The sequence below is a fragment of the Budorcas taxicolor genome, chromosome 16 (assembly GCF_023091745.1).
Source record: "Budorcas taxicolor isolate Tak-1 chromosome 16, Takin1.1, whole genome shotgun sequence".
Classification (NCBI taxonomy): domain Eukaryota; kingdom Metazoa; phylum Chordata; class Mammalia; order Artiodactyla; family Bovidae; genus Budorcas; species Budorcas taxicolor.
This window is the reverse complement of record NC_068925.1, coordinates 30,919,119-30,946,895: the sequence shown is the minus strand read 5'-3', so window position 1 is coordinate 30,946,895 and position 27,777 is coordinate 30,919,119. Positions and strand designations below refer to the sequence as shown.

At 45.5% G+C, this 27,777-nt stretch overlaps 2 protein-coding genes across 2 annotated transcripts in view; one reads left to right on the top strand and one right to left on the bottom strand.

Moving 5' to 3' along the window:
• CDC42BPA (CDC42 binding protein kinase alpha) overlaps positions 1-16,256 on the top strand; it is a 296,230-nt gene extending 279,974 nt beyond the window's left edge. Inside the window, exons 34-40 of the mRNA XM_052654292.1 lie at positions 167-251; positions 3,216-3,339; positions 4,003-4,120; positions 9,579-9,764; positions 12,452-12,569; positions 14,824-14,981; positions 15,600-16,256. Of these exons, the coding sequence (XP_052510252.1) occupies positions 167-251; positions 3,216-3,339; positions 4,003-4,120; positions 9,579-9,764; positions 12,452-12,569; positions 14,824-14,981; positions 15,600-15,731 (921 nt within the window). The 3' untranslated portion in view covers positions 15,732-16,256. The remainder of the gene's footprint in view (positions 1-166; positions 252-3,215; positions 3,340-4,002; positions 4,121-9,578; positions 9,765-12,451; positions 12,570-14,823; positions 14,982-15,599) is intronic.
• A 4,695-nt stretch (positions 16,257-20,951) lies between these two features.
• COQ8A (coenzyme Q8A) overlaps positions 20,952-27,777 on the bottom strand; it is a 46,545-nt gene continuing 39,719 nt past the window's right edge. Inside the window, exons 6-15 of the mRNA XM_052654247.1 lie at positions 26,184-26,306; positions 25,401-25,486; positions 25,148-25,288; positions 24,575-24,656; positions 24,387-24,480; positions 24,001-24,142; positions 23,667-23,774; positions 23,464-23,529; positions 22,928-23,014; positions 20,952-22,094 (exon numbers count right to left, since the gene is read on the bottom strand). Coding sequence (XP_052510207.1) covers positions 21,807-22,094; positions 22,928-23,014; positions 23,464-23,529; positions 23,667-23,774; positions 24,001-24,142; positions 24,387-24,480; positions 24,575-24,656; positions 25,148-25,288; positions 25,401-25,486; positions 26,184-26,306 — 1,217 coding nt within the window. The 3' untranslated portion in view covers positions 20,952-21,806. The remainder of the gene's footprint in view (positions 22,095-22,927; positions 23,015-23,463; positions 23,530-23,666; positions 23,775-24,000; positions 24,143-24,386; positions 24,481-24,574; positions 24,657-25,147; positions 25,289-25,400; positions 25,487-26,183; positions 26,307-27,777) is intronic.

Sequence of the window (27,777 nt, the reverse complement as noted above, 5' to 3'; positions counted from 1 at the left end):
TCTAGTTAGAATTAATTTTTAATTTTTTGTTGATTTTCTGAGAAGGCTATATTTTGAAGAAGAAAGATAAAGGCCTTAAGAATGTGTGCTTTACAAGTATGTCAAAATTTTATGATTTAATTTTTGAACCTTGTTAAAATATTAATTTTATTTTTTATTATTTTAGGTTCGCCCCTTAAACAGTGAAGGATCATTAAATCTTTTAGGCTTGGAGACGATTAGATTGATATATTTCAAAAATAAAATGGCAGGTAAGAAAATACACATTAATAGGAGAGCTTCATAGAAACATTCTCGCTAAGCTGACTGCCAAAGACAGAGCCACTTAACTGACTGCAGAGCCGCTTACACTCAGGTGTACCTTACTCTAGGATCTGTGCAGTTGACCACCATCATACCCTCAGTATCCTGGGATAAACTACTTGACAAAAAGTCATTCTGTTCAGGCTCACATAACTGTATAAGCAAAATATTTGTTTCTGACCTACCTTGTTATTTTTCTGTGGATTACTGAGGTTAATAGAAAAAGTATAACTGAATGTCTCTTCTGTACTTCTAATACTGTAGAACTTAACCAAAATTGGTAGCACTAAAATTGTGAAAACTCACCCAGAGTACTGATTCGGGACTGTTGCATTACGTCTTCTGCCAGTGCATAGGGCTTAAAACTTTTGAAGTGCTGATGACAACGTGGGCAGCAGAAGAAGCAGGGACAAGAGGAAAGTCACTGGAGGGCCCAGAGTCAGGAGAGGGAATGGGCTCCTGAGTGCCCCGGGACAGGGCGAGGGCCGTGTCCAAAGTAGTGGAGTGAGTCCTAGCCAGGGGGAGACTGCACACATCTCATTAAATAAGCAAGTTGTGAACAGTTAAAATCTGATTTTTAACAGAGATTATTATAATTTTGCCTTCTATATAGTATTCTCATGTCTTAGCAACAAATTTCTCCATAACAGAGGTATCATAAATTTATGATCTTTTGTGGTAGAGCTAGTTAATGCAGATGTAATTAGTGGTACATTATGTACTGAAAAATAATAATTAAAATTGACTTAAATATAAGGAAAACATTGCCATTAAGAAAACACATTAAAATGTTTATACTTAGCTGTTATCTCTGGGTAGTTGGGATTAATTATATTCTTTATGCCTTTCTTTTTTTCCCCCACACTCTTCCAATAAATTTGTATTGTCTAACAACAACAACCAAAAAACCATCAAAAGTTTGTTGTTTCTGTTTTGGTTGTTTGTTTTTAGTACTAACGTACACACAAATGCTTAGCTTCAGATTTGGTGCTCTGGTACATCCTCTTGGCGCTGAAGGCTTCTTGGGATACAGACAGGTGACTGTAGGAGAAGTCCTATGCTAAGAGGATATTCAGTTTGACTTGAGAAAGGACGTTCGAGTGTTAAAATGAGTCCTGCTCAGTGATGGATTCACCATGAACCTGTGCTTTAGGACCCCTCCCTCCGAGACTCGATACTTAAATTTGTATCTGTTTCTTGGTCACTCACTCAGTCAGCTCCAACTCTTTGCTACCCCAGGGACTATAGCCCGCCAGGGTCCTCTGTCCATGGAATTCTCCAGGCAGGAATACTGGAGTGGATGACCATTTCCTTCTCCAGGGAATCTTCTCACCCCAGGGGTTGAACTTGAGTCTCCTTTGTCTCCAGCATTGGCAGGCGGGTTCTTTACCACTAGCGCCACCTGGGAAGCCCTCTGTTTCTTAGAGGAACTCTAAATATTTGTGTAAGATTAAATCTACCCCGTTCTCACTGTGTGTAACCATGATAATCTTAAAATGTGTCCATTATCCAGTTTGTGTCTACAGAGCAAAACCTTTTCCATTTTGTCTCTTTTTATGCTTTCATCTTTCTACTCTAGGCCAGGAGTAAAAGTGGAGATTGGAGAAGGAAGACTCGACAACATAGTAGTCTTTGTCCTTTGCAAAGGAAAGGAAATCCTCTTTCCTGGAGATTCTGTTTCTTTCTTGTCTTCTCCCTATTTTGTCTATTTCTCTTTCATCTCTCAAGAGCTCAGAGTGTTTTTGTAGCCTTCTGGCTATCCGAAACCTCCCATTGCCACTGTTACTCACCAAGATCTGCTTTACCTTCATAATTCTCAAATTCTCCTCTACTTTTTAAAAATTATCATTTTAATTTTTGGTATTAGGAAAGCAATCTGACTAAGTTATTTATTTTGCTACAAGGAGATTGTTGCTCTTTTACTGATCATGTTACTTTGGCTTAGCTTACAGGCCCCCTTGGTTTCTTTCACTTCCTTTTTCTCACTTTAGCTTTCTGGCTATTAAAAACTTCTCTAAAGGTTGGCTTTTCTCTTTTTCCTTATCTTATTTAGAGAATGATAGTCCTCATGTTGTATGGATACAGTTGTCTATTTTAGAGTATGTTCACCATATTCCAGCATCCATGGTTGAGAGTTTTGTTTACTTCTAGGTATTAAAATGGAAAGATATGGACATTAGATGACTAGGTGTATATGATTATGTATTCCCCCAAGATCAGGAGAGTAGGAATAGGAATAAGATTCTTACCTTTAGTAAAGAAACTAGTATATAGGAAAACTAGTATATAACTAGCATAAAGAAACTAGTGTATAGGAAACACAAGTCCTTTCCTTTACTCCACATCTTATAAATTGGAACTTCAAAGAAAATGTTTTAGTATATGTAATGGGCTTCCGTGATGGCCCGGATGGTAAAGAATCCGCCTGCAATGAGAGAAACATTTAATTGGTATCATTTCTGTGAATAATTCACAGTTTATGCCTGATTGCTGTGCAGGTTAACAATAAGAACTTTTTAACATCTTAAGCCATTGAAACGAATACTTGGAAGGAGGGAGAAGTTGGTATAGAGATATTGAGGATGGGGTAACCAAAGTGACGGGACACCAAGGCAGCTACATTTCCCTTTTTTTCTCCTAGTAAAATTGTACCATTTTATGTTTATAATCAAATAAAAGTGAAAATATACTTTGTAAGCTATGTTTGATTTCAGCGTATATTTGTTTACATATGTTCTGTTGAAAATTATTACTTGTTTACTGTGATTATCAGCATACAACTTTTAAAATCAGAATTGCATATGCTTGTATTGATTGAGATTTGTACCATCTTGGGGATTAATGAATAAAATGCATTTTAGCACTTTAAAGAACATCAGTGTTCTTTTCTGACTTTTGTTTTTTTTTAACAGAAGGGGATGAACTGGTAGTTCCTGAAACATCGGATAATAGTCGGAAGCAGATGGTTAGGAATATTAACAATAAGAGGCGTTACTCTTTCAGAGTTCCGGAAGAGGAAAGAATGCAGCAGAGGAGGTCGGTGTTTCATTTGTGCTCGTCCAGAGACGCTCGCAGCGTCAGAAGGGCTGTTTGCTGATGATGCTAGGTTTGATTTGGAAGGAAAATTTGATCTCTGAAAGCCTGTCATTCTCTGTGATTTTAGAAACTGCAAAAATGAATGTATTTCTCAGTGTAATTTTGATAAATACCCTCCAAATTGTGAGTAGGTACTAGATTAAAGTACCATATTTTGATTCATTTCTCTATGTATATATAATAGTTACAAGTTTTAGAATGTGGGCCTTTATAAAAAACACAGAACATATCTATGCAGATTAACTGTTTTCTTCATGAGGAGTAGCCTGGTAGTATGTCCAGTTACACACAAAAACATTTCTAATATATTAGCAACTATTTAAAAGGACATACATAAAATAGTCAGAATTATCTGTAGAGTAAGAACTTGTTTCATATTTAAATACTAACTCTGTTTTCCCACCAAAAAGCATAAGATCTTTTAAATTTAAAACAAAATCTTCTAAGTTAAAATTTTATTTCGTATATTCTATTATTTTAATTCTGTCCTTATTAACATGATTTCACAGTTTATTTGTATGAAAAAAATTGAATATACTTTTCTCTAAAATTATCTAGATTGTCATGGGACAAAAGTATCTAAACAGATGTTTTTTCTTACAGGGAGATGTTACGAGATCCAGAAATGAGAAATAAATTAATTTCTAACCCAACTAATTTTAACCACATAGCACATATGGGTCCCGGAGATGGAATACAGATCCTAAAAGACCTGCCCATGGTAAGAGAAATGAAGACTGAATGTGACTATAGATGGGGTTAAGAATAAGGTGCGAGGGAGCAGATATATATATAAATATGAATGTGTGTGTATATATACATATATGTGTGTGTTTAAATACTTATGAGTTGAAAGGGTATATTGGTGTAATGAAGAAATGTTTATCTCAGAATATCACGATATATGTAAGATGCATGATGACATAACTGATGAAAAAATGTTAAATTTAGCTACATATCAAAAAACAAGCATACCAATTCTTACTTAGTTGCATCTCCTATAAACTTCTCCCATATCTACATTTACCATTTTGGAGAAATAAACCAGATATGGAGAGGCTCTATACCAAGATTCATAACTTTGTTACCAAATCACTAACATTTCACTAAGTTATAGCAATTCAACACAGATATTTGGCCCACCTCCCATTGAAACCATATTAGCTTGTTCATTAATGGTCACACCTCTCATCTGATCATGAAATTAAATCTTTTTCATTTGCCTAATTACAAACATGTTACCTAGTCAGTCTTATATTAAAAAAGTACAAATTGGAAAAAAAATTTTTTTTTTAACAACATGAAGATTGGATTCTTGGACCTAATATATTGAGATTAAGAATATTAATCTTAATCTGGAATTAGCTAATTAGCCAAACTTTGTTTATGCTTACCATTTCAGTATTATGGTATTCTCAAACTATGTGTGTTAGTCACTCAGTCGTATCCGACTCTTCGTGACCCCGTCGACTGTAGCCCATCTATGGAATTCTTCAGGCACGAATGCTGGAGTAGGTTGCCATTTCCTTTTGAAACTTTAACGTGACTCTTTTGATCAGTGGTGACAGCATCTAGATTTTGCACAGAATTTTAGGCATAATTTATATACTGTGACAGTCTGGGAGATGATTTGTGAATCTGAACCCAAAGCTCTTTCTAAGAAAGTCTGTTAAATACCCACATTACTAACTCTACTGTGATAGAAGATAAAAACATCTATCACTGACAGAAGAAATAACAGGTAACACAATTTGTACAATGAAGTTTTTTTTATTAAACTCTTAAGGGTAGTCTTGCATGCATTTCAAGGAAGGAACCAAAAAAAGTCTGCATTAATTTGAATCTGAGTCCCACATTATAAATATCTCAATTAAGCAGTTCGTTCTGTTTATGAATGAATATGACATTCCTGCTGTCATTTCTTTTTTACCAATTATCAAGACATTATGTGATTATAGTACTGTTCCTTCCTCTCAAATCATTCACAATAGTCGTTTATCCTTTTGAAATGGGGACTTTTATTAGCTGTGCTGGGTAGATGTGAAGTATGCAAAAAGATTACAGCCAATCTTGATATAGTAATTAAAACAAAGTAAGAAATTTAAGGCTGAACATAAATATTAAGCCAAAAACTTTGAGTATAAATAACGGTCGCAAGCTGTTTTACTTATCTATCATATTTATTACACTGTTTTTTTCAGTTTTTGCCTGGGAATCAGATTTCAGAATTTTCTCTATTCCTTTCCCATTCTGAACATTTGTTTAAGTCCCCAGTCTGAAATCCCTCAATCTGGGTTTCCTTTGTTCTCAGAAGTAAATGTAACAGAACCATACAGTTCAAAGCCTCTTGTCTTTTTTTTTAATGGAAGCTACAGTGTCACATACAAAGTACCTTAGGAGAGATAAATTTTTAATTGTGATAAACAGTTGAAATGTGAATATATGTATAGCTTACATTTGATAGAACAAGTGTTATATACTATCTTAATGAAACTTTTTGAAATTTAAATAATAAATAGTTTTTAACACTTGCTACATAGTTAGCATTTTGGAGGGATGTGTGCATGCATGCTAAGTCACTTCAGTCGTGTTTGACTCTTTGCAACCCTGTGGGTTGTAGCCTGCCAGGAGGAATACAAATTTCAAATACATCCATATGTTACAAACCAACATATCAACAAACACAAAATTATTTCAGTAGTGAACAAAGGTTTAAGGGGTATTATCCTTTCAAAATTAAGCTTTCTTTCACACTTGCTTCATATTTGTGCACAAAAAAGAATATAGTTTCCTCTCATTATATTCCAACAACATAGCAAAAAGAATTATGGAAAATTTTTCTGTAAATTCTATTCTATCCCACAGTTTGTTCCTTAAGGTGAAATAGTTTCAGGATTTAATAAAATAAATGACCAGGTGAAATGCTTGACCAGGTGAAAAATTAGTTTGCTAATGTTTCAGAATTCTTTCAGACCTTCGTACACAATAAGATTTGGTCTTTCTACACCCTGAATATGTACACAGAAGCAAAATGTCAAATTTCAAACATAGTAATAATTTTTGTATCACAGTATCCCTCCTTTTCCTCCCTTTACCTTCCCACCACTTAAAGGAAATCTCTATTTTTGTTGTTGCTGTTCAATATAAGATCCAGTCTTAATTACTGTGCAAAATAAGTTCAGATAGCATTTCCCAAAGATTCATCCCTGATCTCACTCCATGACACATGGCCTTCTCTGCTGGTTACTTATTCCCATTAGACCTCTTGATTTTCAGTATTTGGGTCACTGATCTTGTTAACCATTGACTGCCTCGCTGGTTCTTTTGTCATTAACAAAAGTGGTTTTTTGCCCTAGCAGTGCAGTTCTGTTTTTAATGTTCATTTCATGTTTTCTTATCATATAAACACTTTTGAATTTCCAGGACAAGAAATTGGTGTAAATTTTTGAAACCTGTTCACCTGTACATGGAGTATTTATTGTAGCAAAAATGTTATGTGTCTGAACTCTTGTTTCTCACAGTCTCACTTTATTTTCACCTGACTTTCTTCCTTTTACCAGCTAAGAACATAAAAGCTGAGACTTTTCATAAGCATCCATTTAATCACTTAACAAATATCTTTTGATATACTGTCTTACCAGAACTGTGCTTATCTTGGAGTAAACATTGGTAAACAACACAATAATATGCATGTCTGAAAAGAAAATAATATGCATGTCTGTATCTGTGTGTGTATATATATATGTATACATGTATTGAAAACCTTGTGATATTTTAATCTCAGATTTTAGTATGTTCCTTCCACTGTAGTTTTCTATATTTAATGAACTATTTCCCCCCCCAAAAAAGAAGAATTAAATTCATCTAATGTTAACATATATAAGAAGCACTTTCAAATACCAAAGTTAGGTTGTCATTTGTGCAAAGAACATGTACCCCAGACATTTTTATGTTTAACTTATTCAAATCAGTATTGCCTTCCTGTGAAATGCTTATAAGCTTAGAAAGTTTATTGAATGTCTTTGGAAGATTATTCTGTTTCCTTTGTACCAAAATGATACTGAAACAGTGGTTTGCCTCACGAGTGTGGAAAAGATAGTAAGGGTAGGGAGTCATTTTTTATTTTGTCTCCTATATCAGGGTGAATCTTTTATGTGTGGCTTAGTGAACCATGAGAATATAAGCAATTAATATAAAATAGCATGTGTGTCTTACAAGTATATACTGTAGTAGTTTCCTGGAATCCTTTTTGTCATCTACCTTTTTTCATAAGTGGATACTGGTAATAAAGAATAGATTTGTCTCAAGCTGAATTAAAAAATCATATTTTACCTCTAAAAGATTTTTTTTTTTTTTGGACATAAAACTTCTCCTAGTCTTTCACCTGTTCCTAAAATTGTTAATAAATACATTTCTAGATCAATGATCTTTTAAACTTTTAAGAAGTAATTTTACTTCTTAAAGTCATAGTTATATGCCCATGAATAGTTTTTTCTTTTGGAAAAGAGCTTAGCAAGTATTGATTTAACACACATCTCTAAATTTTAAGCTTCCCTAATTTATCAGATTTTTTTTAACAAAGCAACCTCATCTCAACTCATGAGAATATCAGTCAGCATCTCTCTGGGAAGTCATTTAATCTCTGTCTTAATGAGGTGATCTTGGGATGTTTTCTTGAAACATAGTTCGTAAGAACTGAACTTTGAAAATTCCCATAAGAGAAGGTGACTGGGTGCTAAGTGATGTCTCCATATATCCACAAATTATATTACATGAAAAACTAGAGTCCTTGTTTTCAAAAACTTTGTTCTATGTCTTTCAGTTCAGTTCAGTTCAGTTCAGTCACTCAGTCGTGTCCGACTCTTTGCAGTCCCATGAATCGCAGCACGCCAGGCCTCCCTGTCCATCACCAACTCCCAGAGTTCACTCAGACTCACGTCCATCGAGTCAGTGATGCCATCCAGCCATCTCATCCTCTGTCGTCCCCTTCTCCTCCTGCCCCCAATCCCTCCCACCATCAGAGTCTTTTCCAGTGAGTCAACTCTTCCCATGAGGTGGCCAAAGTACTGGAGTTTCAGCTTCAGCATCATACCTTCCAAAGAAATCCCAGGACTGATCTCCTTTAGGATGGACTGGTTGGATCTCCTTGCAGTCCAAGGGACTCTCAAGAGTCTTCTCCAACACCACAGTTCAAAAGCATCAATTCTTCAGCGCTCAGCCTTCTTCACAGTCCAACTCTCACATCCATACATGACCACAGGAAAAACCATAGCCTTGACTAGCCGGACCTTAGTCTATGCCTTTAGTGTTACATTATTTCATTTTTAAAAAATTACACTTGAACATTGAAGAAAAGGTTGTTCTCTTGTTAAAAAACAAACATATACTATAGGTGTCTAAGTGGAGATAAGCTTGGGCTCCTTACAGGTAAACCGATCATTAGTACATCCCATTCACTCAGTTACTCGCTCAGTCGTGTCCGACTCTTTGCGACCCCATGGACTGTACAGCCCACCAGGCTCCTCCATCCGTGAGATTTTCCAAGCAAGAATACTGGAGTGGGTTGTCATTTCCTTCTCCAGGGGATCTTCCCGATCCAGGAATTGAGCCCAGGTCTCCTACACTGCAGGCACGAACCACCAGGCATACAGTATCTTCTAGAGTTACTCATTATAGGAAGATAAGATCAGTAAAAGCAAACACGTCAAGTCTATAAATACAATAAATGATTTCAGTTTCTCAAGGAACACTTTCATAACGCTTCTGGTGAGAGGCTGGTTGTATTAATAGGTTCACTTGTTCTTTAATTATTTCTTGCTTTTTCTATCCTTAATGTTTTCGTTTAGATTTTTTGCCATGTTTTGATTATATCACAATCAAAGGAGAACACTGAACTAAATTTCAAAAATCTACTTGTATTTCTGAAAGTCCAGTTTCTACTCATCTTGATGACAGCAATAAAAGAGAATAATCTTACAAGGCAAATGACTTTTTGCAAATCAACTCTTCAAGTAACTGGCAAGAAGATTACAAAATTTAACTTTCTAAGGCCTAAAAGTATTTCATGATGGATTCAGTTATTGATGCTTCATGGTTTTCTATCTGCATGTTGTCTGAAATGTCACATGTATCTGGTGAATCCATTTTCATTACCTTTTTTCTTTCTGTTGTTTTGATAGCCGGGTCTCCCTTATCCATCCCCTCATCATCACTCCGGTCTGATCTCCTCTCCGATCAACTTTGAGCACATCTATCACATGACTGTTAATTCTGCTGAAAAATTTCTCTCTCCTGATTCCATAAACCCTGAATATTCCCCGTCTCTGCGCTCTGTCCCCGGTACACCGAGCTTTATGACTCTGAGGGTATGAAAGCTGAGTTAGGTGTTAACTTGTACTAACCATGTGCGGATCTCTGCCTGGCTTCAATAAGTAACACTGCCACGGGGGCACATTCTGTGTACGTTTTCCTTTGGCCTGTTTCTCTGCTGCCAGACTTCCATCCTTCCTCTTCCTGCTCTTCTCTCTTCAAGTTCTACTTTGTTTCTTCTTTTGAGGAAAAAGATAAGGACTAGGGAAGATTTCAGTTTTATTTCTAAAACAGTTTTGGAGGTTTTTCTATGTTTAATATAAGATAATCCCATCATGATATATTTCATTCCAGATACCGTAAGAAATAGCCCCCGAGTAAGTCTTTATTCTGTTAAAACAAACGAAAAACAGGTCCTAGAATTTCTGAATTCTTTATAGCTCATTAGCTCATTAACAAGTGCAGTTCAGAGAAATTTTTAATATTTAATGAAGTCTGTAGTAGGCCTGTCTAGAGGCCTTTTATCTACAATAAACCCCCTTCCAAAGAGGTCACAATTCTTAAAAATATAAAGTATAATAGTATCAGTGAATAACAGGAAAAAACTGCCAAAAGGAGGTAGTCTTCTTAATATTTGAGTTGCTGATGCACTTTTAATGCTAGTCAGGATCCAAAATAAGAGAAGTAAATTAACACGACAAAAAAGCGGAGTGTGCTGCATTCTGGGGGACCGTGGCCTGGGTCCATGCAGCCTCGCATCCTTGTAACCAGCAGCTCTGCAGTGGGACAGAGAGCTGGCAGCAATTCAAGCTGAATATCCTTATTTCCGTCAAGAAATATGTACTTCAAGGGGGCATTTTCTCAAGTTTGTCTTGCAGATAATATTTATTACATCATGCAAACCCATTTCCTGTGACTTAGAAAAAAAATAGCATCCATTCTTTATTTGTATATTTAGTCATTTTCCAATAAGAAAACTATGTGTAGGGGGAGTTTATTTTTCTATTTTTGCTTGTATTATAAAATTATCCTAAAGTATGTTTTAAATGCCATTGTCACTGACATTAAACTGTAATGTTATTTATTTGATGACATAAGATTATTTATGATAAACTAAGCCTTAGTTTGTTTGCTTGGTAACAGATTACAGTGAGTGGATTCTAGAGGAGGTTGTATAATCAGTCAAGAATTTTTGATATAAAAGATGGTGGAAATGTTATTTAAGTTAGTCATCTATAAAGAGAAACACTGCTATTAGTGGACATTTTACCCTAATCTTAAGCATATTTGTGAGAGGACCATCAGATTACGTTTCATGTTACTTTATAATGAAGTTGAACTTCAGCTGGATGAATGATAAAACTGTTGGATTTGTGTTTTTTTTTAATTTTTCCAGAGCACATCTGTGTGTCATTCTTTTGTTACTTCAATATTCAGTGTTACGTAAACCACTGGTATTGTTATAGGCCTTCATTTTTGCCATTTTTCTAGAGTAGGTTTGTTTTATAGAAAAGGACAACACCAAGGTACCTTAAAGTTCATAGCAAAACCAGTAAAAGTGGAAAGGTTTCAGCTGATACCCCTGTCTCTCTTGAGCTTTCCTCTGCGGCATCATACGTACGCATGTCACTGGCACCTCACAGGGTGGCTCCCGTGAGTGGATGTTGAAATGCTAGCACTGACTGTTTCCATTTTAAATTTTGTATTTTGTTAGAGAGAAAAAAAAAAAGGTAAAACATTTGCTTTAAACAAATAACACAATAAGAATTACATGGACTTTGCAAATTCTATATATGAACCAAAATGGCGGTGGTGGTATTTGAAGGCAACCAGCCTGCCAACTTTCAATGTGTGTGATTCTTTAAACTGTATGAGTTGGAGTTTTTCGAGGGGTATATTAGCGCATGTTTTCCTGATTGCTGGCTTGGGCCCTGCGTTAATTGTGTCGTCGTAACCTTCTCTCAGGCACCAGCCAGCCCCGACACCCCTTCTGGTCTGAAAAGTTTGGGGCCATGGAGGAGCCGTTCAGAAGGCTGGACCCACACCCCACCTGTCTGGGTGTCTGTACCTTTCAAAGCATTCTGTGGCTCATTCTCCTACATTGGGCCCCAGAATCATTCAGTATTAGATGGAGAGCTTTTCCCCCAGCGTTGCCAAGTTAAGCCGCCTCCCCCAGGCGGCGATGGTCACAGGCGCCATAGTTAGGACTCGCTGCTTTGTCTGTGAGGCGGGGAGGCTGCCTGGCGGCCAGAACGGGAACGTGCAAGTGGCCCTTTTGGTATCAGAATAGTAGAAGGAGTGCATGAGAAGAGCATGCTTTTAGGTGACTCTCTTCTCAACAGGCTCAGTCAGCTTTTGAGTTTCCCTAAGGAAATAAAAATGTCAGACATAATAAAAGCTTTGCTTCTGTTATCTGCAGATGTCCATGTAATTCTATGTTTCACTGTCACTTCTAACCATATAACTTTCACTTACTGTCCTCACGACAACAGCAAATTCCTAGTTACTGAGAAGTGTTTCGGTGAATACAAGAATAAGCACTTGCGTTTGACTGGCCTGGGGTCTATTCCTGTTAGGGCTTTAGCGCCTTGGTGGGTGGGCGGGATTATAGAATCTGTTTCGTGTTCTGTATCACTATAGTCTAAACAACTTTATTTCTTGAGATTAGGGTGAAAAATAGGCCTCTCTGTCGAAAATGAGTTTCTCTCTGGATGAAGAATTTTTCTTTCTCTTTTGATCTTAGAACCCTCGGCCTCAGGAAAGTCGGACAGCATTCAGTGGCTCGGTCAGTATTCCGTCTATCACCAAATCCCGCCCTGAACCCGGTCGCTCCATGAGCGCCAGCAGTGGCCTGTCAGCAAGTAAGTAGCCTGGGCTGCAGGAGACACATGCTTAGCAAAGCAGCAGCCGTGCGCTCATGCATCACCAGCTGCCAGTGTCTCAGAGCCAGCTGGGCAACGCCTTGCAGGCGCAAGTGCAGCTGTTACAAAAGTCGTCACGGGGTCCCTCTAGAGGTCGCAGTCCATCTGGGAGACAGACAGGTAATACTACAAACCGTGATGAGAAGTGCCCAACCTCCCAAATCACCATCTAGAACTTTTGGGAAGAGACCCTGCCTAGGACCACAGTTTTCAGATTGTCCCCTTTGCTGTTCAGTCAAAACAGCCCATCTCAGTTTCTTAAGATTAGGGTGGTTTGAGTGTAATTTTTCTCTGAAAGGAATTTTTCCAGACTTAAAAAGTGTAAATCACAGAGGTGAGGTTCTATAAATGATCACTAGGATGGAGGAAAGGACCCCAGGAAGAACATACTAAGCACTAGGCAGCCCATCAGACTCCGTCTTTCTGACATTTTATTCTCTGTGTATTGAGAGCTCAGTTCCCACAAGACCCCCATAAGGTAGAATTCATTTTCTTATTTACAAATGAAGAAAACTGAAACTCCGACAAGATAACTTGCTTAAGATCACACAGGTTAGTAAGCAGAGCAGCAGAACTCTATGGTGGTTTGGGTTTTTTATTCAGAAGGACAAAATTTTTACAACAGTAACTTCACATTACAGCTTTTGTTAAATTGAGGACTATACTAGGCATGGAATTGGAAGAGAAATCTTAAAAAAATGATTTATGCCTTCAATTAGGTTATAATCTAAGACAGAGAAGATTGGCAACAAAAAAGTAAAGAGTACCTATCCAAAGAAACACATCAACAAATGAAAATCAGCACATGTCTAGTGACAGACACCTCTAGAAATAGGATGGAGTGTTGGGAGGGAGCAGATCTCTTAGGGAGTAAGGCTGAGTCAGTGGTTCTCAAGCTGAGATGCATTCTAGAATCATCAGAAGGGCTTTTAAAAGTTCAGTTGGGAATTCTGCTTTTGTTGGTCTGGGATGGGGCCCAGGCACTGCTATTTTTACAGCTCCATAGTATAATATGCAGCATACACTCAGCACTGGTAACTTCTGCAGTAAGTAGATTATGGTGACACATTTGAGGGGCTCAGGAAAGAAACTGAAAGCAAGCTGTCAGATCGCCAAGGACAGGGTTTCAGCAGGCAGGCTCCTGTTCAGTCTATGAAGACATCTGAATGTGGGTGATCATTAAGTACATATCCTTTGACCAGTCACCTCTTGACATTTCATTGAATTCTGAATGTAACATAACTCAATTTTAGGGATTTGTTAAACTAGCAGAAACTCAAAACCATCGATACCTTGTAGTTGTGCTAAAGCCTCAACACAATCTCAGTCTTTCTTGAATGGCGATCTTAATATTGAAGCTCAACAGAATTAAAATGTTTAGGTTAAAAACTAAAAAATAGTAGGGAGTGCTAAGAGTTGAACATATATAGGTGCTAACAGTACCCCAATATTTCCGAGAATTTTCTGGTCATCCCCTTTCCTCCTCTGGGTGGTTGCCAGTCCTCCTTTGATGTGTCCCAACCCTAAAATCAAAGCAGAGGGTGAGTTTAAAGAAACACACCGTGTTTTTTCAATCTGTGGCGTTTTGCCCTGTGGAATGAAAATGCTTCTGTTATGTTCCTTTGTGTCTTTAATGAAAACTCTCTAGAAGCTAAGTGACAGTTCTGCATCATCAGGTGGCGTGGTCTTCATTTTTCTGAGCTCTGTTCTCCTTGGCTTCACGTTCAGCATGTGTGTTTCGAACATCTGCTGCTTGCCCCATTCTTGTCAGGGGCCTCCAGAGGCAAGGACCATCCAGTAAAAGAATGGCAGGCACATAATTCCAACCTAATGTCCAGGTGCTATGAAAGACGTGATGAGAAGTACTGTAGGAGCCCCAGGGAGCAGGAAAGACTCACTGAGACAGTAGCACATGGGTGGAGACTTGAGGCATTGATTCTGCGGAATCGCCTAGCAAGCAGGGCAGCCCGGGCACAGCCAGTGAGAGCAGAGCCTGGAGGCCTGGCAAGTGCTGCCCACTCATCCAGCAGCCCTGGTGGCTGGGCTCCAGGGTGGGCTTCAGTGTAGCCGGATTCACGGTCCATCAGTTTGCTTTAAGCAGGAAGGAGGGCTCCCCACCTCAGCTGTCTGTGTGCTGTCCAGAGGGTCGTCCCCTTCTACATGTGTGACGTTTTACCTGACCCATGTACCGTAGGGTCATCTGCACAGAATGGCAGTGCGTTAAAGAGAGAATTCTCTGGAGGCAGCTACAGTGCAAAGCGGCAGCCCATGCCCTCCCCATCGGAGGGCTCGCTGTCCTCGGGAGGCATGGACCAGGGAAGTGATGCCCCAGCGCGGGACTATGACGGAGAGGTGAGTGCCTGTGGGGAGCAGCTCCGCCTGGGGACGGGTTCTGGAGAGGTCCTGAACCAGACAGGCGAATGTATTTTTTGAAGCTGTTCTGCCGCCTGGACTGCAGCAGGGATCGGCCACATGCTCCAGCAGGCAGAGCCAGTCACTTGGGTTGCAAGCTGCAGTTACCCTGGAGGTGTTCAGACTTCTAGCTTTCGTATGAAAATAGCCTACATTTCCAAAGACCTGCAGAAAGGACTAGGAGAATTTGTTATATTCTGTGCCTCTTACTCAGCTCAGAAAAGGTGCTTTCTACCCACAGTAAAGAAGTTATGCATGCGTGCTAAGTCACTTCAGCCGTGTCCAACTCTCTGTGATCCTGTAGACCATACCCTGCCAGGGTCCTCTGTCCATGAGATTCTCCAGGGAAGAATACTGGAGGGGTTGCCGTGCCCTCCTGCAGGGGATCTTCCCCAGGGAGGAGGAGCGAACCCAAGTTTCTTATGTCTCCTGCACTGGCAAACGGGTTGTAGAAAAGTCATGTCCAGTCATTGGCCAGGGTGGCTGGAGAGGACCCATGATGGCCCGAGCCCCTCCTGACCCTCTGCTGCTCCCTGATGTCTTCCTCTGGCCTCCCAGGACTCTGATTCTCCGCGGCATTCCACGGCTTCCAACAGTTCCAATCTGAGCAGTCCTCCCAGCCCGGTGTCGCCCCGGAAGACCAAGAGCCTATCTCTGGAGAGCACGGACCGCGGGAGCTGGGACCCGTGAGCGGGAGCTGGGACCATGAGCAGCCTCCGCGCTCAGACGCTCTGGGCTCCCCTCCACTGCCCCCTCCTCTCACTGTCATCTCTTCCCCAACCTCTGCCTGAAAACTCCAGGGCCAACTGCAGTAGCAAGGCGGGGGTTCAGGAATTCTGCCTCTAGGACTTTCATCCATGCCCTCCTCGACTTAACAGCAACAACCATAAAGGCAGACTTTCATTGAGCAGCTTAGATGAATACTGATTTCATTTCATACACTTAGCATTGCTTTCCAATTTCACCCTTCCCCTAAAAGGTAGCTTAAGTAGACAGATTCCACACATGTAAGCGATAAGAATAAGATTAAGCAGACCTTGTTTTCACAGTAGAGTCTCGTAGCCCTGAGACAGCACGTGGGGCTCGCCAGTGGGCCCCGGGCGCGCGCCAAGCCCCTTCAGCACCACAGTGAATGTCGACCTGATCGTTGCCAGTAAATCCCTTATCACTAAAACGATGCATATTTTACTACAAAACAGAGTTTAAATAAATACACAAATGTAGAGGTTAAGTACTGAATGTATATAGTAAAAAGAAGCATCTTGTATTCAACAAAAACTGGATGCATATATGAGAGATCATTTAATTTAAAGAACTGTGTTGTTTCCTGTCTGTTTTCCACCTAAAAAATGAAAGGGTAGAAAGGCCTGGCACTGATGTGTAAAGAGGGAGGGTGGGAGGAGCAAGCATCCCCTTACCGCCAGCTCTCACACTGGGCAGGGGAACCTGCGTCTCTCACGCTGGACGCGGGCACCTGCGAGCTTTAGGAGATGCTCCAAGGCTTTGGTTTCATCGGTTTGGAGTGTAAACTGGGAACCAGACTTGTAACATTTAAAGCCTCTTCAGCAGCATCATTAAAAGGCAGATTTACTTCTATCCAAAAGACATTTCTATTTCTAGCAGTAGAATTTGGACCGCACTTCTCATCTGTTATTATATTTTGGTATCTTCTGCAGATGAATGTAGAAACGCAGTTTTGTCACCTTCTTGATCCCTTCCATCTGAAAGGATATAAGGAATGGCATAGTCTCTGAAGGGCCATAAAAAGGTTCAGCAGAGTGCTTTTTTCCCTTGGCTGATCTCCCCACCTTGCAGTGAGGCCTATGTCCCCAGCTGAGCCAACTTCTCTTCAGAGAGGGATCTGTTTTGAGGGGGGGGTGTCAGCATCCTCAGATAAGCCTGGGAAAGGGGTTTAATTACCAAATAATGTAAAACCTCAAATGCAAGGACTTGAACAGCCTTAACCAAATACTCTTTCCCACACGGAGCGGGCAGCAGACAGCTCATCCCTGCCGCACACAGGAAGTCAGCCCAGTGTGGCCTTCCTGAGCGGGTAAGCTTTGCCTCCCTCCTAGCTATATTGTGTTAGTCCCATTTCCATTTGGATTCCTGCTGTTTTAATGCCATAAGGAAAGAGATGCAGAACCAGGAATTTATTTCTCCAGAGTCATTTCACCAGTTAAGCACATGAGTAGAGAAAGAAATAAAAATATCTGACAGTCATACAGAGAATCTGCCTCTCTCTTACTTTTTATCTAAATTTCCCTGAGAAGTACCAACAGATTTTCTGCTGTCTTCTTAAAATTCAGCTGAAATGGAAGAGCATTCATGCCATTGCTTGTCCGCATCTTGATGTGTGAGCACTGACATCTTACCCACCCAGCACCACCTCCACACCCACACCCACACCCACACACCCCCACCGCAGCCATTCCACTTCCCACCGCAGGCCAGAGGGAACGGACTATTCCCAGAAGATGCCACTCTCAGGAGGAAGTCACTGAGGTTCAGGGAGGGAAGAAAGGGTCCTGTGTGGGCATTATATTGTGAAATATTACAGTAGAGAATTTTAAAATAATAACAGGTTTGGCATTTAAACATCCTGAACTTGGCGCTTGCTCAGATTTATGTTTAACTTAGGATGGGCATAAATGCACAATTCTAACCTTCTAAATCCTTTGCTTTTGGAAGAGAAGTGTTATGTGGAAGTACTTTTGTGCATTTAGATTTCAAGAGTCAGACGTTGAGTCTGGTTACTGCCATGACTCCAATCACTCCTTACGTTTGGCATTTCGCAGGAGGAGAGGGAACCTGCCAGCCGACTGCTGAGCGTCTGTGGCCCAGTCCCCTTCAGACCCTCCCACCCTCTTCTTTGCTTTCCCCTCACCTCTTCCTGCCCCCCTTTTCTCCTCTGAGCGGAGGCAGATCCAGCTGAGATTCACTGGACTCCACACTAAGCCATTAGCTTATAGCTTTGACAACTAAGTTTCTGTTGCCTATAGGTGCTTATTTCTTTCAGATGCTTTTAGGATCAAAATAATAACCATATCTGAACTATGGACACCAGTATAGTGAGTCATACCCTGTAGCCCCCGAACAGGGCAGATAAGGGCTTGTCCTGGCTTTCGGACTCACTGGGAGGTGTAATACTAACCCAGTAGATTATACTCCAGTAATCTGAAACGGTCTTAGCAGTAGCAAGAGAGCAGTCCCAAATGTGATTCGTGTCCAATAGGAGGAGCCTTGGGGAAGAAACACTGCCAAGGGTGGTAATCTGGGGGTTGTTTTCCCAAGATAGTGATCATTCAGCTGGGTTTATCCCCATTCTCCAATATGAAGCAGTTACCTTCTGAAGGTTCTTGAATGATTTGGGAAGATGGGGAATGGATTCTAAAGAAACAAAAAGCATAATGATCGCTGAAATGGATCAGTAACAAAGATTACGGAACAGATGTGATGCTGCTGTCTGCATTCGTCCTTTGTTTTCAAGCAGGACATTCAAAGAAACATGTGGAAGCAGGAGCTTATTTCTCAGTAGAAAGGAGAAATAAGAGGCATTTCTGGCATAGTCTAGATGTGCTGATATTCGGTGCTCTCTATATCCAGCCAATTTGTTGTCTACTCTTGAATCCTACTTTAATCTTGCTGTGTGCTTTGGGTGTATAAAATTACATATATACATGCACACACACACACACACACATATATGTATATATTTTTGCCAAAAACAGAAGCCTTCCTCCTTGTCAAATAATTGCTAAAGCACCTTTTTTAGTTATGTGTGTGCACACACACCTGCACTTCGTGATTTAATCTTCTTTCTGAGGGAGCATAGTTTTAAGGCTGTGAAACACAACTAAAAAGGGCCCATCTATTTAATGTTCCAAGCAGAGCTTGTACCCAAGCTTCAGGGAAGAATCTGAAATCCCTGTTTTGTTTACAGCAGCATTCTGTCATTCCCCAGCTGGTTCTCAGCCTCCCTCTGCCTTCCGTATGGTTAGAGTCACGTCATTTTGTTTCTCAGTGGCCACATCTACTTCTGTGAAAGACCAGTTGCATTTCTATGGACTCTCAGGTATCGTTAAAGAAAAGCCAGGGTAGAGGTGGGCAGACATCCCTGAACCCCCCCCCCAAGCAGAACAGGGCTGTTTACTGGCCTTTGTCCACAAGCTCTGTGGTCTCCCAGCTCAGCGGAGCCCTGTCAAGCTCAGCATCCACTCTCTGGACAGAGCAGCATTCTCAGCAGCAGCCAGGCTTCACCACTGCCCTAGTCTGCTGGGCCAGTTGGGAAATGACCAGGCCCCCCGCTCCCCTCCTCTCGCTGGCCCAGCCCCTGCATTCATTAGATAAGCCACACGGCATTTCATTGGGCCCATCTTAAAAACCTCTTTCCCTGTTATGACTTCATTATGACAAGTCCAGCGTCCTCTGCAGAGCCCTGCTCCTAAGGGGCCCTCGCTTCAGCTGGAGCTCTGCCTCGAGTCTCAGCGCTGGTCGGCAGGCCAGGCGCTCCTCTCCCTTCGCAGGGATGACCGTTACACACACAAACCATTTCATTTATGGGGGGAAATTGATGAATACAAATCAGCCTTGAAATTTCATGAAAACAAAATGACCTGCCTTTTTATTTGATAGTGTAATATCATTTATTTTATAAATTTTTTAGGGTTTTTTCTCATTGTAATATTATTGTACAGTTTTGCATGGCCTGGGTGTAATCATTTTTTTGTTTAGAATATAATGCTGACAAATAAGTGTGTATGGAAGGGGAAAAGATAACTGCTTTGGCCTCTGATCACTCTTTATTTTGTTTGGTTTTACCCCCTCAGTGTCTTAGGGAACTTTATAAGGAGATTCTCTGCTACCAAACAATGGTGTGGATTCTTTTGCACAGAAATATTTAAGGTGGGACAGTCAAAAATGTAACAAGACTCCTCGCCGATATTTTATGTTGGTATCACTTAATATTAACCAGACTCTGATGTATTGCAATAAAACAGAGAACTGTTAGAACTGAGTATTTTGTCTTTTTTCCCCTGATTAAGAAGTCTGAGGAATGGCAAAAAGGTGACTGACTCTTTTCATCTCTGAACCCCGATTTCTGCCTGTCTCGCCCCCTCAGCCAGCTTCCTCGTGACACTGGAAGGATGGGGAGTTAATCTGGGCCTCTTCTTAGTTCCTCCCATAGCTCAGGTGAGAACAGTGTTTGACTCTCTCTCAGCTCTCTGGTCCAAACTCCCCTGGTGCCCAGTCTGCAAGCCCAGGCTCTGCCAGCACATCTGTGGGCCGCCCTGCTGTGTGCGCTTGCCACAGGGAGCCTACCACACGAGGCCCGCCCCACCCCCAGCCAGGCTTCCCGACCCGTGCCACCGCCAGCTGAACGTGGCGACTGCTTGCTCCTCCATCTTCTACCTGCAGAGAAGCAGCAGACACGTCCCACAACTTGTGCTTGAGTTAGAATGTCACAGCTGAGGACGCTCAGGAAGGCCTGGGTGGTCTTAACAAAGGAGATCTTAAATTGGCTGCAGCTGAATAATTATTCCGAGACCCCACCCTGTTCCATTTCACATGTAATGGACTTTTCTGTTAGCTGTTGGTTCACTGTTTGAAACCATGCTTTAGAGGCAGGAGCTGTGCAGAGGTTGGCAAACATCTGTAAAGGACCAGTGAAGAAATACTCTCGGCTTTGCAAGACTTGTCTCCTGCTCCGACTCAACTCTGCCATCTTTCTCTGATGATGAATATGGGCTAAGCCTTCTGGGTTCAGGTACGGAGAGCCTCGTGGTGGGAACAGGGCCAAACCTTGCAGAAGCATCTGGAGGCAGGAAAGGGTGTGACGTTGACCTCGGGCTCATCACCATCAGCTCAGAAGCCTTTGCAAGTGAAAGAATTAATGCCAGAATGCTAGGGTTTTTTTGTTTTTTTTTAATTGAAACAAGTACAGACAATTACAAGAACTGTACGAATATTAACACAGCCTGAAATTACCCCTTGGGTCCAAGCAAGTGATATGTGCACATCAAGACCCAGGGGCCTGGGGCAGGAGGAAGGACCCCCCCCCCCACCCGCACACCTCTCTTGGAGCCCAGGGACAGCGCGTGTGGCCCTCTCTCCTTCTGTGGCTCCTGTCCTCCTTGTAGGAGGCGGCAGTTCTCTGGAAACCTCCGTTCTCAAGAAAGCCTCTAGCAACCAGCCAGAGAGCAGGTGTGGGTGGGCCTGGCTTGGCAAAGTGGTACTTGTTGGCACTGCTCAGGTCAGCACTTCTAGATCCAGGCCACAGAGGAAAAGGCAGAAAATACAAATCTCATTCTAGAAACACACACACACACACACACAAACCTGATATTACACACTCAATAAAATCCAAAAAGGCTTTTCTGGTTTTGGTGTTTTGTTTTTGTTTTTGGTGGCAGGTATTCAAAGGAAGAACTCTTATCTTCTGGTTAACATTCACATTAGCAAAAAACCCCTGTTACAAAAAGGAAGAGGAAATAAAATTGTCTTTCTATCGAGAGCCATTTCAGAGGATTACTAAACAATAAGCAAATTCTGACAGACAGTAGTGGGGCTGCATTTTCATCCTTGCTCCTCTTACCCCACAGCCACTTAGCAAAAAACCACGTATAAGCGCGGGCAACAGGCTCCGAGCAGCGACCCCCCATCAGCCCGGCCACCCTCTCCCACCGGGTGAAGTTTAAATGCAGCGCGGCACCACCAGCTTCCCACTAGCTTCAGCGGCTCAAGGACCGAGGACGGAGGGTCCTGCTACTGCTGCTCGGCCTGCCTCCTGCAGTAGTTGCCGTAGGCCTCCTCAAACATGGCCTTGCAGGGGAACCGGGCCTTCAGCTTCGAGCAGATGAGGAAGGAGCCGCCCATCTTCCTGTGCAGGGAGTAGGTCTCCTCGGGCGGCGGGACGAGCCGGTGCTTCAGCATGATGGGGATCAGGTTGTGGATCTTCTCGGTGGTGCTCTGGGTGCCAAAGTCAAAGGGCTCCTCCGAGGCAAAGGCCTCCCCCAGGATGAGGATGGCATCCAAGTGGGCGTCTTCCATGGCCTGGAGGAAGAGGGAGGGGAGACTGAAGGGCTGGGGCTTCAAGCCCAGGGCTCCTCCCACACACACCCCCAGGGGCTAGACTGAGCGCTCCCTGAGGGCAGGGCGGGTAGTGAGTGCTTCACCCAGATTGAATCATGGTAACCAGGGCATGAACTCAAACCACTTCCTGTGTGACCTTTCTTCCAGTTAAGAAGAAAGGGAGCTTGGCATATCTGCTGGCAGAATGCCAGGTGTGACCCAGCCTGAGGGCACTCAAATCCAGAGGTTTTATAAAATGCCTGTCAATCCCGAAAGAGCCACAGGCCTGAGCTGAGGTGAGCCTCTGCACTCCTGGGCGGTAGACCCAAGACCACCTGGGGTCCGCAACCCTTCCCCTCTGTCGGGAGAGGACAGTGCTGCTATCTGGCGACAGGACCCCAACACGGTCACTCCTTCATTTAAGAGGCTACTAAGATCTCTTCCAGTGCGCCCCTCACCCCTTCCCCAGTGAGGCCACAGGAAGTCGGGGCTGGGTTTTGCCATCCCACCTGCTCACCCAGGCCCTGAGCACCCACAATGAGCCCAATGACTAGGATCTCGACATGGGCTGGGGTGGGACACAAGGGCTTCATGACCAGCCCTGGTATTCTGAGGACCTCGGCCCACCGGCTGGGACAGGGCCTGCCCGACCTGCCGTACCAACTCTGATTTCATCCACTTACGAACTGAGATACCCTTCAGATTTCACAGGAAAAGCAGTCCACGTCCCACCCTTCACACAAACACCAAAGTTGGCCCGGCGGCTGCATGTGGCTCAGCAGGCCTGGTGCACCTCCAGAGTCAAGAAAGCTCACCTTGACCTCGTAGCCGGTGAGGAACTTCATCTCTATGGATTTCTTCAGTACAGCCTCCCTGTCCTGGTTAGCAGCAGCCCTGATGATCTGGACAGAGGCACCATGGGTGGCACGTAGAGAGGAGATCCTGGGGGGTCCAGGGGCTGGCACCCTCCCCTCCCCTCACATGCCAGCACATCCACTTTTACCCTTTACTTGGGTTTCCCTGGTGGCTCAGACAGTAAAGAATCTGCCTGCAGTGCAGGAGACCAGGGTTCCCTGAGTTGGGAAGATCCCCTGGAGAAGGGAATGGCTACCCACTCTAGTATTCTCGCCCAGAGAATCCTATGGACAAAGGAGCCTGGGGGGCTCCAGTCCACGGCATCACAAAGTCAGACACGACTGAGTGACTTTTACTTTCCTCTGCGCCTCAGGCGGCTATGACCTCCTCCACTGTCACCAAACACCAGGAACAGAGGGACATCTGGACGGGAGTCCACCCTCCCTCCAGGCCCCAGAAGGGCACCCGCCAAGGCCAGCCCCCCACACTCCTCTACCTGGATGTAGAGGTCGGTGAAGGATCTGTCAAATTCCCGAGTTGCCCCGAAGTCCAGTAGAGCCACCTGAGGATGGGCGATACCAGGGAAGGTTTGCCCCCGTGGGGTGGAGGGACAGGGCAATGGGGGGCTGAGACCCCCGGATCGTGGAGCCCTGGTGCAGCAGAGCTCAGGGCCCCTGTGGGAGCCCGCTGGGTGCTCACCTTGTGCAGCTCAGGGTCATAAAAGAAGTTGGACCAGTTGGGGTCTGTCTGCATGAAGTGGAACTCGAACAGCTCCCGCAGGCACAGTACCAGGATGTTGTAGCAGATCTGGGGGCCGGTGGGTCCAGTCACACCGCGCCAGGCCGCCTGGCCCCTCCTAGACTCAGACCTGGACGCCTGACCCCTGCTCTCCTCTCATCACCCACCTCACCCCACCTCCCGCCCACAGCCAACTTTGATTCCAGGTATATCGCCGGGTAGGGAGACGATAAAGCGCTCTTGTCCCTGCCCCCACAGGAAGTGCTGGGGACTCTAGGGTCACCAAGTGACATACCTCATTTCGAATCTCCTGGCTCAGCCCCTCTGCCTGGTCCAGGGGGAAGCCAGACACCAGCTCTGTGGTCAGCACGTGGGGGCTGCAGAGCTCGTCCACGATCTCGGGCACGTAGAAGAAGGGGTGGTCCTTCAGTAGCTCCCTGGCAGGGTCGAGAGATCACACCCTGTTTGCCCTGATCCTCCCACCCCCACCCTGGAGACGACACACAGGACAGCAAGGGGCTGAACCCTCCAGGCCGAGGGCCCTGCCTCCAGCTGGTGAGGGACGGGGCTCCGACTCCAGGCCCCAACCACGGTCTTCCGCCCCTCGGAGTTGGAGGGGCTTCCACCTCTTCTGTCCCCGCAGTGGGAGCAGTGGGCGAGGGCCCGAGGCTGGAGACGCACCTGAACCTGCGGGCGCAAGCGGCCTCCCGCTGGTAGTCACACTCAAGGGCCAGCTCCCGCCGCAGCACGTCGATCAGGTGTTCAGGGAACAGGCCTGGGCGGGGGAGGAGGGTGTCAGGGTGGCCAGGGGCTCCCCGAGTCAGCACCCCACCCTCGACGCCTGCCCTTGCCCAGCAGCAGCCTCAGACCTTCTGGAAGCATGTTGCTCATGTTCAGCACAGTCATGAGGTTGTTGACATCACTGTTGATGCTCTGGGCCACGCCAGGGTACTGCGGGGAGCAGGGGGGCACCAGACACTCAAAGCACGGCCCTGCGGGCCCACCCTCCAGCCGCCCATCAGCTTCCCAGCTGTGTCTCTCCCAGACCCCACAGCTCCAGGGCGGAGCCAAGACCCCACGATGCTGCTGTAACCCTCGGACCCACCATGACCTATTCTACTCCACCTACCACACCCCCATGCCCATGCAGAGACAGCCGGCCCACCCCTCCAGCTCAGGCCCCCAGGCAGACCGTCACTCGCCCTCGTCCCCACCCCACTCGAACCAAGCTTGCGGGAGGCTGCTAACCCTCCCAGTCACTCCGCAAATACTTCTCTGCACCGAGCGCTGATCTGGTGCTAGGGACAGAAGCGAGGAGACACGCACTCTACCCTGGGCGCAGGGACACACAGGGCATGTGGGTGCAGAGGCCCCCACACCACAGGCCCCAGCTCTGCCCTGAGCAGCTCCTGAAGACATGAGCACACACCCTGGGCGCCTACCTGGATCTTCATGGCCACCTCGCGGCCCCCCTTCAAGCGGGCCAGGTGCACCTGCCCGATGGAAGCGGCGGCGAAGGGCCGCTCCTCGAAGTACTCCAGCTTATCCCGCCAGTTGGGGCCCAGGTCGTTGTTGAGAGTTTTCTGGAGAGAGAGGCCAGGGAGGGGCTGTGAGCACAGCCGGGGACACCCTGAGGAGGCCCCCCATCCCCTCCCACAGGGCTGCCGTGCCCCAGCCAAGAAGCCCCGGCCTCACCATCATCTGCTTCAGCGGCATGAAGTCTGCACTCTGCCTGACCCGATCGAAGATCTTGGCCAGATGGGGGTTGATGAAGGCATCGTCTGGAAGGCAGCAGAGCAGAGAGCAGAGCGCTGACCCCTCGGAAGGAGGGTGCGCAGGCCACCTCCATCACCCTGCCCAGTGCAGCCTCCTCAGAGGAGGCCCAGTGCTGCTCCACCCTTCCACACACTGAGCCCCGGTTCAGAGAAGCCGAGGCACAGGCCCAGCCTCAGGTTCCTCCTGCTTGAGGGGAACTGGCTTTGCTCCCACTCAGGACACCAGCCTCTCAGCTGCTCTGCCCTGGGGGGGGCCCATCAGAAGCCCTGAGGCTCCCCTGAACCCAAGCTCCACTCTCAGCGCTACACCGAGCCCGCCTCCTGCTCAGCCACAGCGTCTTCCCCAGCCTTCCTTCCCTGGACCACACCCCTCACGCCCTGATGTCACGGCACTGCAGCCCGTGAGCTCCCCCACAGCACCCTAGGTCCATCAGCCTGACTCTCGTCAATTTTTGAGATGCCAGGACTTTTGGATATGCCAGGACACTCAGAAGAAGCCAAAAAACAACTGGGGGCTCTTCTTTAAGATCGTTTTTTAAACATCCCAGGTTGGTTAACAGCAAGGACGCAAACAAGAGAAGCCAGTGAGCAGAAAACCTCCCTCCCTGCTCGTCGTCCCAGTGGGGCCAAAACACATGCCCTCTCTCTGCCCCCGCCCCCCGGCCCTGCTAGCCCACCCCCGCCCCCTGCCGGCCACACTCACCCTGGATGCTCAGCATCTGGCCCAGCTTGAGCGCCGCCCCGCGCACCTTGCACAGCGTGCGCACGATGCGCTCCGCGTTGGCCTCCGACAGGAAGGGGCTGGAGTCCAACACGGCCTTCTTCCCTGCAGGGGAGCAAAGCCACCATGATGCCCCTCAGGCGGGGCTGCCAGACCTGGGACCCCCACCCCCCCCACTCAAGACTGAGTACAACCCAGCCCACCAGCCCCTGGTTGTGAGTCTTGGCAAATCACTGGTTCTCCCAGTAAAAACAGGAACAATACCGAAATGTCAGGGTTTAACACGTTTTAAGGGCGGTGGAATAGAGCCCAGCAGAGAGCCTGACACAAAGGGCTTCCCTCCCAGGGCGCCACAAAACTGGCAGTGCAGTTTTAACTCCACATCTCACACTTGCCCCCCAGACGCTGAGGAAGGCCCTCCAGGGCTCCCTAGGTCTCCCCAGGCCAGCCCCCAGCACCCTCCCAACATACACACACACACAGGCTGGCCCATGGGGCCTCTCCCTCCATGTCGGCACACGCACACACACACACACACACACACACACACACACACACACACACACACACGGGCTGGCCCATGGGGCCTCTCCCTCCATGTCAGCCCCGGCCAAGTGACAGTCCCTTGCCCCTCAGAAAGTGAAACTGAAAAAAGTGAAAGCAAAGTCGCTCAGTCGCGTCCGACTCTTTGCGACCCCATGGGCTGTAGCCTACCAGGCTCCTCCGTCCATGGGCTTTTCCAGGCAATAGTCCTGGAGTGGGTTGCCATTTCCTTCTCCAGGGGATCTTCCCAACCCAGGGATTGAACCCTGGTCTCCGGCATTGTAGACAGACGCTTTACCATCTGAGCCACCAGGGAAGTCACTGCCCCTCAGTGTCCTGGACAAAGGCCACCAGCACCCCCAGAGTCCCTGCACAGTCACCCAGGGCCCGCTGGCCAAGGTGAGAGTGCAGCCCTCCAGTAGGGGGAGTGAAGGGTCAAGGACAGCCTCACCAGGTGGGGGCCCACCTCTCCCCTCTCCCCACAGAGGCCCTGCAGCCAGCTGGCCCAGGGAGAAAGTGTAGGAACCTCAGGGGAGCAGAATACTCAGGGCTGGGAGGGTACAGGGTAGTGACTCAAGGTGACGAGGAGGGGGTCACCCAGTGGTCCTGCCCTCTGTCCTGTGAGCCCAATTAGACCAGAAACTCCCCAGGCTGCCCCCACGGCGCCTGGCACTTTCCTCAGCCTGCATCCCTGCTGGCCTGGTCCAGCACTCAGAGCAGGTCTGAGCCTGATCCCCATGGGGGGACCAGGGGAGGTGACATCATGCCACTGCCCTCTGCCCAGGGCTCTATCAGCCTGGCCTCTGATATAGCAGGGCCAAGGGGCTAAAGCAGGGTGTGAGTCTGAAGGCCAGCATCTGAGGGTAGCTGTTAGGCCTACACAGGGTCAGGCTCACTCTCAGGGAACCAGATATCAGGACAGGGTCCCAGGAAAGGGAGAGAGTTAAGCTCCACAGGAAGAGGCCAGCAGCTGAACGTCAAGGAAGCCACAGCCCCTGAGCGGGGCCACTCCAAGGTGGCTGGACCAAGAGGA